The following is a 15370-nucleotide window of genomic DNA, read 5'->3' as shown; positions in this document are numbered from 1 at the left end:
TCAGCATGAAAACACATTTCAATATGTGTGCACAAGCCAGAGGACATCACATTCTATTTTAAATTCACGAGCCTTAATATTTTTCTGAACTCACTACTTATCGTATTATTATGATTTTTATTGTTTTACGGTGCAATTTTATATCCTATCCAAGTACTCTTAATTATTTTCCCTTTGCCTTTATGGGTTATGACGCTACGTATCATTGCGCATGAATTCATAAAAATATAGCTTAACAACTTACAGTTTCTTAGAAATCCGTGACTTTATTCGTGTAACGATAAATTTGGGTATGAGTATATTTTTATGTACAATTTTCAATGTTCGGACAATTACAAAATCTCATAACGGATTGAGTGTCCACAGAATTGATAGCTTGATAAAATTTGTTTTCAAAAAAGGAACACTTTACAGTTCCGAAACATACTACTCAAAAGTACTCGTACATCTCTTCTCAGTAGGATAGAGCTCAATTAGTCGCTACCATTTCAAACTACTAAGTACGTTAAGCCCATCGGAAAGAAAAGCGAAGCTTTCCTGGAATTTCTGAATAATCCGAAGTCAACTCTGAACTAAAAAACTGAGTACTGATGCTCTCTCCAGTCATACACAGTTTTCCCCGACGGCTGAGAAATTTCCAGTTCCCTTTCTAGAAACTCTTGGAAGGCATATACGGTTAAAGTAGCATATTAGGGAGAGATACGATTCAGTTAAATACAGGGACTAATTACAGTTATTCAAGTACAGTACAAATTACAGTTATACAGGGAATGGACCAAAATATCGCCAAAGGTCGCCTTGGCCAAATTTGTCGATAACATTTAGTTATCAAACTCATTGTCAGCTTGAAACTATCTCGTCAACCATTTAACTCAATGTTAATTGAACCTGCCAATATATACAAAATCCGTAACAATATCTTTAAAATTACGGTGTTAAGGTATGTGATTCTAAAATTTTGCAAAGATTGAGAAAACGGAATGATTGAAAAAGAAGTAGACTATACAAAGAGGATATTAAAGAACTAAATACACATTTTGAAGTTTAAGATGCTAAATGTTAGTTTTTTGGCTGGCAAGAATGATTACTACACGTAGGACTGCTTCTTTCCTTGGAAAACCGTGATGAACATTATCTAAGAGCATACACTAATTGAACGTCAGAGAGATTCCACAGAGAGATTCATACAATGATTCTAATTCAAGTTCCTGTTCTGATATTCGTTGCACGTACGTCTCAAAAACCTATGAACTGAAATTCTTTCGATGTACAGAAGGCCCTCCGTAGATAATGACAGATCTTCAATTACCTAAAATATTCAAATATTAGTTCAATCATACCTTTCCTACCTTGCATTACCATTATATCTATCAGAAAAGTTTGGAATACTGTCATAGAACGACCATTTTTAACTCATAACTTACTTTTTAACGCTAGTTGTTACTTTTAAGCACCTCATATGTTACTCGTAAAAAAATTATTGCTGATGTAACGCAGAAATGCAAAGATATAACTTCTTTACCTCCGATGGGTATTCAGGCATTTTTCATTCATTGCCCTGAAACAAACAAACCTAATAGATTCTTTCGCTTCATTTAATCTAAATATCAGCGAATCTATGAAGCAAATATTAACCTGAATAACAATGGATCAGATACTGCATACAAAATTAATTTTTCGGTGAAATGAACTACGTGTTGTATGGTAATTAGCCTATCATCACTCATTACAAAAGCCTTCATCAAACCTTTTGATGTCACTCAATTAGGTACTGAATGATTAATAACGAAGAATGCTGCTTCAGCTATTGGTAATAACTCAACTGTAAGATGAAAGATTTCCTAAGGGTGAATATAAATTTATCTTGGCAGGATGGACATTCACAAATTAGCATTCTCAATAAATTATTAATTATGAAAGTCCTTCGTAGAAAATAAAATCTGTGCATTTACTACTGTTATCATACTGACAGACACGATACTAAGATGACAGTGTCTTAATATCCAAATGTAGCATTTACATCTGTATTTCGAGAAAAAAATTATGAAATAGACTAATTTTATTATGAAACCTAATGATGATGAGACCTAATAAACTATATGATAATCTTAACATTTGCATCTCACAAATTAAAAACAATCTTTCATGTTACCTTGTAGGGTTCTACTGTCCTTAATGTCAGGCCGGCCTACTAGAAAGCGAGTTACCTGTTATAATTAAATTGAGTTACTAAATCTAAACAAAGTTGAATAAATTTTTATTTAAGAGTTAAAGAAATAGAAAGACACATCTTGGAAAATACACACAATAGAAAGACACATTGTGTGACAGACGAATCTCCGCTTCTTACGAGAATTAAAATTAACATTCTGTTGCGGTTAAAGTAGTCGAAAATTACATATAAAATAGACTACTTAAGCTGGCACAAGGTAGGTAGTTAGTGGCGGGTATTTAAACGTCGGCTAACAAGATGCTAAAGCCGTGAAGCAACTTCGGCAGACATGGCGATAATATGTAATAAGAAGACGAGGATGACAGAAGCTCTAATCTAATGATTCAAATTTCCGCTTATCAGCTAACATCTAATTTGCATTCTGGGAAAGGAGATATTATAGAAGAGGTTTCATTCGTAATAACTGGTTAATTAACACTGAATACGTTTTAATATTTGCAACAATTTCGTAACACGGAATACCTTTTAATATTTATAGTCCATAGACTAGTATATTTTAAACATATATAAATTATTCAGATTGAATTTCCGTACACTTTCACTATACTCTTTGTTATTGACTTTTAATTAATTGTTAAATGAAATAATAAAGTAACATGAAAGAAATATTCCGGCATCATCAAGGTATGGTATAGCAGATTCCTTACAGTCTCTTAATAGTTCTGCCATCAAACGTCTAAAATAATATGGCGCATTTTTTAACCCGAATATTTACCTTAAGGATTTGAAAGTGTTAAAACTTGCAAAACGTTCCTTAAAAGCGGCATAATGCTAGGCTCTGTTAATTAGTGGGATCTGCAAGTAATCTCAAGTAAAAACTAGAAGAGGTATATATCTGGCATACGACACTTTTTCTACTAACTATTCAATGCTTTAGAAAAGAAAATATTGTATTCTAATTGGGTTCTTCAAGCGACGATAATCATTGCATGATCTTGCCAATTTGGTGGAATTTTAATGGGAATTCTGCACTTTGAATTTTTACCAAAAATGCAGTTGGTTAATTTAAACTTCTACGTTCATTAACTTACCAAACGGAGAGAAACTCTTCAGGAAAAGCGGCCAGAATTTTCAAATCGAAAGGGTGTTGATTTCCGGCATGATAAAGCAAAGTTTTTGTTCACGCCCAAAAATTATTTGATTTAGATTTGGATGTGTTGTCACATTCATCATATATTCCTAAACTTGCACGTTTAGACTTCCCTTTACTTCGTTCTGTACAAAGATTCTTTAATGGTAAAATATTTAATGGGATGAATGCTGTAAAATCTCATTTAATTCAGTTTTGTGCTGGCAAAAAAAATTAATTATGTCACAATGAATGATGGCAAAAGGTCATCGGCAAAAACGGAATACCCTTTATTTAATAAAATTATAGTTTCAGGTAAAAATTTTAAATTTCACTTCTTATTTTAAATCTGCAATTACTCTATTGCTAACCCAATAAATCTTTCAGATTCTCAAGTTTTAACTTCTAAATCTCCACTCCACAAATAACGATAACGTCTTGAGCAAACTTTCTCAAAGAAATTTCAGGAATCTTTTGATATCGATAAGAGTACTGTCTCAGCTAACGTTTTAAGATAAGATTTTAACATAATCGTACTAATTTGCATCATCAGACGGTTCTCTTACAAACATAGTGGAGATTTTAGCGAGTAAAAGACCCAAAAGGTAAGCCATCTAATCCTTTTTAGGAAATCTGGGTTGTTTGAGCTCTCTTCAAAAGTTAACAATCTCATTTTACCCCTTTTTCATAAAATTTGGAACCATTTCTGCTAAATGGATTTTATTGTCCGATTCTCCTTTATTCGCTGGTGACTCTCTAACTTGTATTTCTTAATTTTGTAATTCAGGCGGCTCTAGTTTTAGTCGACTTTTAAAATCGACTTCTAGGGATTATTTTTTTCAATTTCTGGAACCTTATTAGTGAGTGGCAGACGGTCACCTAATTCTCGGGCTACTTCTATTAAATCTTGTTTTCTATTCTTGGCAAAAAAGAATAAATAAATAAATAAATAAAAAATAAAAAAATAAAATAATAAAAAGATATTGTTAAAAGAGAAAATTTTTCGACAGCTTATCAAAATAAATTAATAAAGTTTTTTTTAGTCCAAAGGGCTTCTTCGCTGATGCACTATTGCTTTCCTTTTTGCGTTGGTTCACTATAAATGTACGTTTCACTTTTCAAACTGTTGCTTACAAATGTTAGAGTCCTGCATTATATTTGAAGAAATTAAATATCGAAAAACCTGCATAAATGTATGTATATTTCTCGCATTGTGATAAAACAACGGTACATAGAGCCATCGAATTTTGAATGACGTAATCTTACTGCGAATATGGGCATGAGGAAGCCCAAATTGGAATTTTTTTTATTATCGATTTCATATTTTGTTAATTTTTAAAGAATTTTTATTAAAAATTTCAAGGATTTCAAAGAGAGCAATGGCAACGCTGCACAGAAAAATACATTTTTATGTCCAGCGCGGGAGTCTCTGTATCGGAAATTCTAAAGATATTGTGGTGTAGTGGCCGAAACCGCTATGCAAACCCTGGGTTGTGACATCAGGTTCAAAACAAAACACAGCATAAAAATTTTATTGAACGCAAAAAAAAAAAAATGGCTACATACAATTCGACAAGAGAGAAACTTACTATTTTCAAAAATCAAATTCTATACATTTTACGTGCGAGAGCAATTCGTAGTTCTTGAGCTTGCGTTTTTAACATTGCCAACGATTTAATTATTTTAATAAAAACTATTTTAACAACTATTGAAAACGTGTTTGTAAGTTAAAAAATAATAATTTTCAGCTTATTCTTACGAGACATCCTTGTCCATATTAATCTTCAGTCTCTTCTTCTTTTATGTGACCTTATCACAATATGCTCAATTTAAAACCATTTCGCGATATTGCTCTTGAACTGAATTTTATGGTTTAACTGCGAAGAACGTGATATTTAATAAATAAAGGTAGCAGACAAAATGTTAAAAAAGTCCCTTTGGAATTTAAAATGTGAAACCTTTCAGATTTTTATTTATTTTTTTAAATTCTAAATTTTAAATTTTAAATTTAATTATTTGCTTATTTTTGAAAAAGTGCAACATTTAAAAATTCAACTCAGGATATTAATCAACTTTTCATAACACAAAGTATTTTATTTCAAAGAAAACACTTGTTCATATTTCGTACATTAAAATAAAAAACATATACATTCTTTCAAGGAAACTTCTGCCAGTATTTCTCAGAATAAAGGAATGATACAGCAGATTTGTTCCTCTTCGAAAGCAATGTTTAACATATTTTATACCAGTATCCTTATAGCAGTATAGTACATATATTTTTAAAGGCAAATGATTAAAATTAATTTAATTTTATATCAGCATTAAACAATTAAGTTAACAGAACAAAATTTATATTCTTATTTAACAATTCAAGGCTATTAGAATTTGGATAATCTTTATATATATATATATCTTTTAACTAAATTTCATTGATACATGCATAGTAAAGAAAGATGAGTTTACCGATTATTGCATAGTATCTGTTCTACTTGTATGTTTCGATGTAGACTGGTAAGCTTACAAACAAAAAGGCATATACATCAAGTCAATTTCGATACGATGAAAAACACTTTCTTACACAGATATGTAGAAGCAAAGTGAATTATATTTTTTTAAAAATATTATGGCAAAATTCACATATTCCTTATTTACTGATAATAAGGTCCAGAAATTTATCGTTACGCTCTGCTTGGAATTTCGTTTTAAGTTTGGTGTCATTACGGAGTATAATTAAAAGTTATCTTTAATTCAATGGGGATATGTTATTTTCAAAACGTGACTCACAATTATAAAGCAAAACTTGTTCTGATTACATCATTTATTTGCTTCACCTACAGAAATTTTTCGTTTACGACTTCTTCAAGTAAAGTAGCTTTCTATTTTAGCTTATATTTTCCTTCACTGACATTTTTTTAGAAGGCGGCTTCAGAGATACGCTTTCCTTTATATGTTAAGCTGTATTAATTAACAGAAATTTGTCTGAGAACAGTAAGTATCTTACTTTATTTTTTAAACCACCATCAAGAATATATATTCCCTGTAATTAGTTTCTTGCCCCTCTGGGACTTCTAAACTTTGAAAGATTTTTTCAATGGGTTGTATTAAATGCTTAAAGTGAAAGAGTTTTAAGTAGCAAGTATTGAAAGGACTTAATAGTATGTCAATGTTCGTAAAGAATGGGCGCGCTAAAAAGACCCTTCCGACTGCTTGCAGTGCTCAGTATATAAAAGATGAACTATGTTAAAAAGTATTCTGGTAAGAAAAGCACATTTAAAATATCTTCACTTCATTATGACGGAAAATCTAAGCTTGATTCCGAACTATCACTGGAACTGGAGATAAATATTTCATTAATGGAGGAAACATATTAATTGAAATATCTCTCATAATTATATCGTCTTCGTGAATTTCCAAAGAAAGTCCTTTTAATACTTTCTTTTAATTTTGACTAGAAATGGCTTGTTAACACTAAAGTAATTTGAATTTTTTTTTGTCAATATTCTTTTCAATGCATTTGAACTGATTTTTCGTACCTGAATATTTAGCCTACAAACGCAGAATATGTAACGAATTTTTGATTTCTTTAAACTTACAGTAAACCAAACTAAGTTTTAATTAGCTTTAGGGAAATTTCAATAATACTTTGTGAAGCTTGTACAGAGCTACAAAATGAAACAAATACAGGGTGTTTATAAAGTCCTGGACCCATTTTAATGTTTAATAAGTCATAAAATAATAAAGATAGATTAAAATTAATAACATAAATGGTTAGATAGACTCAAAAAGTTTCATGACCCTTGTCAATGAACTTCCACGTGTGCCCTCTTCGTCGCACGGAGAATATCAAGTCGATATTCAATTTCACGCCAGGTACCGGCAAGTATGTCGGCATCCAGAGAGGCTATTGCGGTTGTAATTCTGGCTTTTAGGTCATCAATGTTCGACACTCTCCTCCTGTAAACGTTGTCCTTTACAAATCCCAAAAGGAAAAAGTCCATAACATTGCAATAGTTGCCAGAAACAAAAGAAAGAAAAATGCAATTAATAAGCAGACGATATTTAGAAAAGTACAGATATTTAGACTGGAAAATGAAATTATCTGAAATTAACCTCACGCGCAGACGATATTTACAAAAGTAAAAATATTCAAACCTGAAAAGGAAAATATATAATTAATTCCATCAATAAATGCCATAAGTTTGTTTAAATCTTCATTATTTAATGAGTTATTAAACATCAAAATGGGTCCGGGACTTTAAAAACACCCTGTAGTCAAACAGTATGAAACAGGTGACATTAGAGTCTGAGGATAAAAAGGATCGTATTACTGACACATATGAGATTGAGATATTTTGCACGCATGTTATTTATTACAGAATTGGCATTTAGTATCTATACATAACGTTAAAAATAAAAATGGGGCTTATTCGTAAATCTAAATTATACCCGTCAGAAAGACTGCGTAAATAAATTAAACTTCTAATTTATTGATTGCTTTCCTTGTACCTGTTACTTCCTTATCAACAAACCTTGAATATAGTTTCAGTTAGAATCTGCTTTCAAGCAAACGGACGTACTAAATTCAACGTTTTATGTATGCTTTACATAAATAAACGGTTGTTTGATTTCAGTTTGAACGGAAATCCAAAGACCTTTGGAAAACAGAATTTAGTTCCACGACTGATAGAAAGGCGATTTCTGCAGAAAATGCAAACGCTTCCAACGGAAAGAAGAAAATTAAATAAGCATTGTGAGAATGCTTTGTACTTTAAATGCTGAGTTGATATTACGTTGCATAAAGTTTAGTGACTTGATTATCATCATCGTAGCCTTATTATGTTAGCCGTACAGTTTGTTCGAGAGAATATTAATTTAAAGAAGGCTGCTTGTGGTTTGAAACAAGTGATGTAGAATAATTCAATTACAAATGCATTTTCATTGTTACATCATGGTCTTTGGAGTGAAAAGGAACACGTTTAAATAATGGGGGTTAGCGAATTAAAATTGAAACCAAACATTAAACTCATTAATGATTTACTTTAATTCTTTAAACAGGAAATTCCGTTGATAACTTGCTAAGTATCGTAGCAGGTAATTAAGTGTACGTCTAGAATTTTAGTGCGTTTCTTAGTATTCCACTGAATACGGATTTCTTGAAGAAAATGGGGCTTTGTTAGTATGGAAGAAGTAGGTGCAGGAAAAGCAGACAAAATATCAAAAATCTTATTCATTTTCCCAACTTTGATGTACTTATAAATTAAATTGAGCAAAAGGCAATATCTCGTTTAATAAAAACGAGCCATGGTATATTTCAATGCGTTATGGAAAAAACGCCATACTATATTTAAATATGTTGTGAAAATAATAAAAAGCCGTAATATATTTAAACTGAATATTTAAGAAATGTTGTCTTTAAGAAATTATCAGTTTGGTTTCACATGGTTGGCAACCTTAGGCAAGAGTCTGCTTAAAGACCATTATAATGGTATTAAATGGTTATTTCTCGTGAATGGGATATTCTTAGACTTACGATAGTGACAAGGTTAATTTATTTTCTTCTGAAATTAAACATTGCGATAGCCAGAGTATACCAAAATAGCGATTAACTGAAATGTTTTATATATATTTATTTTTGTAAATAATAAATGAAGACCCATTTTGGTGAATAACATTGAGTAATTTGTTTTGTTTGAAATCTATGGATGCAGTATTTTTTTAAATACTATCCTAGTTTAGTTTTTGATGGAGTATCCATATCATCTAAGTATTCTATAACAACAGTTCTCCGAAAGATATAAAAATACTAACAGATGCTTAAACTATAGTACCGTCCAAATGAAACTTGTAGAAGTTTATTCTTATCTTTGGATGCACCAAATGATACTTATCTACAATTATCTTCTTCAAATTCTGTATAAAAAAGGTCAGTCTATTATTAGTGCTTCTAAATTAGAAAATGCTTTTCAGTTTCCTGTGTAATACTTTGTTTCCAATAATTTCAATGCTTCCTCAGTTATTCGACAAAATTGCGGTGTAGTTTTACTTGAGCATAAAAGTGATTCGGAAGGAAAAACAATACGTTTAAATCTACAGCTCTAAAACAGAGAATAATTTAGTTAAAATTAACTTCTGAATTTTTATGTATGAAACACAAATAACGAAATAGAAGAAAATAATGATTTTTTTTCTTCCCAAAAAATTATCTTAGTATTCGCTGCTTTTTAAGAATAATTACTCTTTTCGATAGCATTACGTCAAGAAAATTCACGCTGAAAATATTGCCTTGCAAAACACTGCAATCTGCCCTTCAAAACCGATAATCGTAAAAATCTCAGCGCTTTGTTTGTGTCACCGTATATGAATATTCACTTTAACTTAAACTGTTCACTTTTCTGTAAATATTTGTGTTTCTGCAAGCTGAATAATTTGCTTTTAACTTGATTGTTCACATCTAAAAATTAGAAAGACATTGGATTATAATTTTAATGCTAAACAGTACCTTTATTTAATAATATAAATATATACAATGTAACCTGGAAGTTACACCAAGATTATGCACACAAATATTTTAAATTACGATACTTCAGGTAGGAGGATGTTTGTAAAGTCATTAGATTTTATCGGAGCAGAAAGCAGATAAAAATCAGCAATGCCCTCCCCATGAAAGGAAAATTCCTTACATTTTTTCCCAGATGAAGGGCAGTTTTGGAAGAAGCGTACACAGTCATCAAATCCAGATGGTGATGAATTATAGTACACTACATTTTAGTTTGGGCACCACTTATAGATGCATTTGAATTCTACTGAAACCAAGAGACGTGAAAAATTACCCTCTCCGTGAGCAATGTTTATTCTTCACGTTTCCGTGCACAATCGAACTCTATGCAGTGGAACCTCGAGATACGAGTTTAATTCGTTCCAGCAATGAGGTCGTATAGCGAATTTCTCGTATCTAGAAACAAATTTCTCCATTGAAAATAATGGAAATCCAGTTAATCCGTTCTGCTTCCCCAAAATATCAACATAAAAATCAATTTTTTCTAATAAATAATATAACCGTAGTTCATCTTTATGATAGTTTCAGACACAGACATTTTACCTGCTTCTCGGAGTTTTGGACGGTGCTTGGAAGTAGCGGTGATTTCTTTCGCTACATCAAGTTTTTTAATTTCTTCCTGCTTCTTCAGAGTAGTGGAAAACATCGATGTCGAAAGGCCGTAAGTCTTTGCCCAAGCCCGTCACTCTTACACCACGTTTGTTATCTATGATTTCTTTCTTAATTTCAACGGCCATGGCTTTCTTGTTTTTCTTTGCAGCACTATCTGAGGCAACAATCTTCTTGGGAGGTATCGCAAAATAATTATTTTGACATTAAATGTAAAAAAAATAATTAATTCACAAGCGCACAAACCCGTAGATTTAAAAAAAAAAAAAAAAAAAAAAACAATGAGTGATCTGACGAGGGTATTCCCCGAGTCGAGTCGTATCGGGAAATGCCACCACGCATAACAACAGCCTAGCTCATTGCTCGTTACTCGAGCCAATGCTCGTATTTAGAGACAAATTTTTCGCTCATACTTTCCACGTATCTCGTATTTCTCGTTTATCGAGGGGCTCGTAGCTCGAGATTCCACTGTATTTCCCGACTGTCAGGCGGCCCTGATTCCAATTACAGCAGAAAGGCGCGCATTTCGGAAGGAGAAAATTTCTTTATATATTATATTAAATTGAAAATATCTGATGTTTAAGTTTATATAAGGCTATAAAAGTTCAAAAGAAATCGTAGATGGCCAAAAAGTAGAAGAAATTTTTGACTCATTTACCTCAATGAGTTTGGCTCTGAAAGTGAATCAGGTAACACAAACTAAAAGTGAATGCACAGATGTTTCGCCAAATAATAAAAACCATTGACGTGAGGAGAGGGGGGGGTTTAAGCCGCAATTCCTGTCTTACTGGGTTTTTAAGGAAAATGCTGTAAAATTCTGACTTTATATAAGACAAACATACACACATATAAACAAAAACAAAAAACAAAAAATTAAAAATTAATTTGGAATGCATTCGAATAAAATTGAAAAATTTGTTAAATCTTTAATATTCGAATAAAGAGCTCCGAAAGTGGGGTAACCGGGAAAAAATTTTATTAAACGAGAATTTTTGAGGGAAACTTGCTTGTATGGAGAAATAAACGGAAATTCCTATCCAATTTTCACGTTCGTTGGGGGTCTAAACTCATGGTGAATTATTTGTGTTTAGTAGCTTTTCCACTGGGGCGCTGGAGGAACTGCATTTTTGAAATTTGTAATTCGATTCAGTTCTCTAATTGCAGCTTTTTAAAATGGATTACTCTTTTGTAACCTATTTAACTATTATTATTTTTATTCTATTATTATTTTTGTAATCTTATCGCAACAAAGTCGCCCAAAACGCCCGATCGTTCAGACATCGGCAGGTAGCCCCCGAACGCCTGAATAAATTTCTACCTAGTGCTTTCCCCATCACGTTAGTGATGATTTTTTCGCTCATTGCTTTCGTGAGTTGTTAAATGACATACCAATCATTCTTTTGAAGCCACTAAAAGTAGTTTCGTTATTTTAATGCACCTTCTTCTTACTTCCTTTACTGTTAAAGTTTAGCTATTGATGCCCGAAATTGCAATTCTGTTCGAAGAGGAAACTGCTCACAGTGGTGAAAGCGTCCGAGAAAGAAGTTGTTGCTTGACTTAAGTAGGTTATTGTTAGTGCTGTAACATTCTATTTGTCATGGGGGGGAGGAAATCGATTCCAACAAAAATTCATATATCCGAGCGTTTCAGATGTTTGAGTGAAATAGGCTTTGGCCTCTACTGATGCGATTTATCTCTGTTGAGTTTATTTTATACTAACTAATATATTTTTACTAATATATTCAATTAGTATTCAGCGTCTTCATGATCACATAATACTTGTATTATCCCTTTGTGGTGCACTACACTTTAATTCAGTATTTCAACAAGAACAGTTGTATGCAGTGTATCTAGGTCTAAAGGAGTATACAGATAAAATTTTGTCAAAATTGAACTTACCGTTTCAATTTTGTGAGTGTTCCATGAGGTGGAACACTGCGCCACCAGAGCTCTTAAAAGTGCGAGTAAGCGAGCATTGCAGTGAAGCACGGAAATGAGTAGTAACTTTTGTATAGTAATGAAAAAATACTGTATTATAGCTGTATACATGGTTTTCTGGATATACACAACTTTCTTGAATATATATGGATAAATGAGATAAATATGTGTATATACACAAGTCCTATATACAAAAATATTTACAAATTTTTCGATTTCAAAGCTTCGTGAAATTTTAAAAGCATGTCACATCTTTTTGTTAGAAGCATAAACCAACTTTGCAGGTTTTGACTAAAAAACTTGTTTTGTGCGGCTTCTGTTCCGTGCAACAATATGTTTAGAAATCCAAATAAAAAGAAAGAAAAAAGAGAAAAAGAAACTCTTTCCTTTTCAGAAAGAGTTTTCCTGCCATTTACGGAACATTAATAATAAAAAATTAACTGCAGTTAATATTAACAATAAAGAAACATAAGCTATAAGATATACATAAACAAAAATATCTACACAATTATTGTAAATAAACGGGAATGAGACTAAAAAGCGGTAGCAAAATAATTCGCGCAGCTTCCCTAAGTAAAGATCACTCAAGCTACTGATAAAATTCCCGCCTGAAAACTACTCACAAAAATTTCAAGATGCCCACATTAAAATTTTCATAGCACAAACCACACCTCACCCCTCAAGACTGCTTTATTTGAATTCATTCCCCCAAAACAACGTAAACAGAAAACATATACAACAGATGTTTTTTTCCTAAGACAGATGTTCTGATGCGTAATAGCATGAGATCGCTAAAGGCGCAGTGTTGCCGCTAGTGGAACAGCCCGTTTTATTCAATGATTCTGCGCATGCTTTTTTTTATGAAAAATGTAAAAAAATATATAACAAATAATATAGAGTACAACCATCAAAATTATACGGATTTTGTTTTTCAAACATTTTTTTTTTTGCGTCACAAAAAATATAGAAAATTACTAGAAAATAAGTGGATTTTAATAACAAATCATAAATGAAAATCCTCGGTCTCCTTGTGATATGATGCCATCGACTATTTAAAAAGAGAAGTTTGAAGTATATAATAAAGACATTTTTGTCCATTTACGATTGAATTTAACGGTTTCAGAAGCGATTCAATTTATTTGTCCCATACAGTGTAATACTGAACAACAAAGGGTTATTTGTACCGTGCTAACATCAATATAATTGTTAAGTCTTTCTTCTAAGAGCATTTTTATTTCCTTTTAAACCACAAATCCATTCGATCTTCAGCAACGTTATTCTATTGGAACCTCGTACAACGCCTGAAATTTTGTTCGCACATTTATCTCTTTACTATCTCAGCCGTAGCAGTTCACCTGAAAAATCACCTGAAAAACTGTTCTGTCGTCAAAGCAGAGTTTTCATCAGCCTGTTTAATTTTCGCAAAAGTTATGATCGCGCTGTGCCCTAGTTTGAAACAAAACTTGATGCCGCATCAGATCTCAGATCATTCATTCTTGTGATACATTGAAATAAATTCACGTCGCAAAATAGGACGAGAATATGGTACACATGAATTTTGCGAAGTTCCAGCTTAAACAGAAGTTACACGGTGCAGTGGGAAAAACTGCAGCATGTAACAGTATTATATGTAAATAAATATAAGAATTATTTTCTTTTTTAACAGAATCATTACCGTAGCAGTAAAATGTAAAAGGAGAAATCATTCAATGTAAAAGGAGAAATCAATCAAATCTTAATGAATGGAAACATCATTGCTACTACATAGCAATGAAGCATATGGACATGTAAAACCAGACGTGTAGAAAACTAAATTTGCATTTATAAATATTATTACATAAGCAAGGGAAAAAAATACTAAACAAATAATAGTAGATAAGATTAAATTTCGCAATGCAAATTATTCAAGAAATTGAAAAACAACGGGATGGATGAATATGTGTATGGGAAGAAATTCAATAAACATGAACATAAATATCTACAAATAATAGAAATGAAACTGAAATTAAAAATATTTTATCAAATTAATCAGTTTACGCTTAATTGTACTTCAGTGAAGAAAAAAATAATAATATTACAAAATAAAACGTGATTTTTGCGCTTTGGAATTAAATTTCCTCTCTTAGAGTAGCAATATATTTTTATAAAATAATACTGAAACAAAATACTTTTGTAATATATATTTATATATATATATATATATTTGTTTGTATAGATAGATGCTTGCATGAACTATTGATGAAACTGATGTAAAATTTTAATCACCTAAAAACTTTGCCCCAGGTCACGCTGTTTGGTCCTGATGCAGGAGCTGCAAGTATTATGGCACTGATGACATCTCCGAAAGCACAAGGACTTTTCCGTTCAGCATGGCTAGTGGGTCCCACTATGGTATTCAACAGGACGTTTGAAGAGGTCACAGCCCATAACAAGGGTCTCTTTCTCCAACGGTCTAGCTGCAGGGATGCTCGCTGCTTAAGGAAAAGTGACGCACAAGACGTGATAGCTGCTCATCTAGGCAAAGACGACGCCTCCTTCAGAATCAGGGACCAGAACGATTTGCCTATACAGGGAATCTTTCCTGAACAGCTTATCGTCATTGATGGTAAATAAGAAAATCCAAAGCTTATTCTAAGTCTTCTAATTTTTTCCTTTTTGTTATTTAATAGATCAAGCGGAAATCCGTTTCTGCGTCATTCAAAAAAAAAATAAATAAATAAATAAATAAATAAAAATAAAAAAAAAATAAAAATAAAAATAAAAAAATAAAAAAATAGAAAATAAATAAAAAAAATAAAAAAATAGAAAATAAATAAAAAAAATAAACGTGTAATTTTGAAGGAAATTATTTTTAATTTCACAGGTACCAAGCCTATTTTTTTATGCAAAGGATACCGCATGGATAAATATTGTAATACAGAATCGTGAATTAAAATTTAACAAAAAAAGGTTAAACTATGCAAAT

General features: G+C 31.7%; 1 protein-coding gene across 2 annotated transcripts in view; it reads left to right on the top strand.

The window, feature by feature from the left end:
* The window catches only part of LOC118189411 (uncharacterized), a 601570-nt gene that overhangs the window by 489012 nt on the left and 97188 nt on the right, over positions 1-15370 (top strand). For both annotated transcript variants that reach the window (XM_085817283.1, XM_085817282.1), the window contains exon 7: positions 14689-15010. In XM_085817283.1, the coding sequence (XP_085673409.1) occupies positions 14689-15010 (322 nt within the window). The remainder of the gene's footprint in view (positions 1-14688; positions 15011-15370) is intronic.

This window comes from Stegodyphus dumicola, chromosome 5 (assembly GCF_044657685.1).
Source record: "Stegodyphus dumicola isolate Sdum_Otavi_A_Nest chromosome 5, ASM4465768v1".
Classification (NCBI taxonomy): Eukaryota; Metazoa; Arthropoda; class Arachnida; order Araneae; family Eresidae; genus Stegodyphus; species Stegodyphus dumicola.
This window is presented reverse-complemented; position numbering and strand designations above follow the sequence as displayed.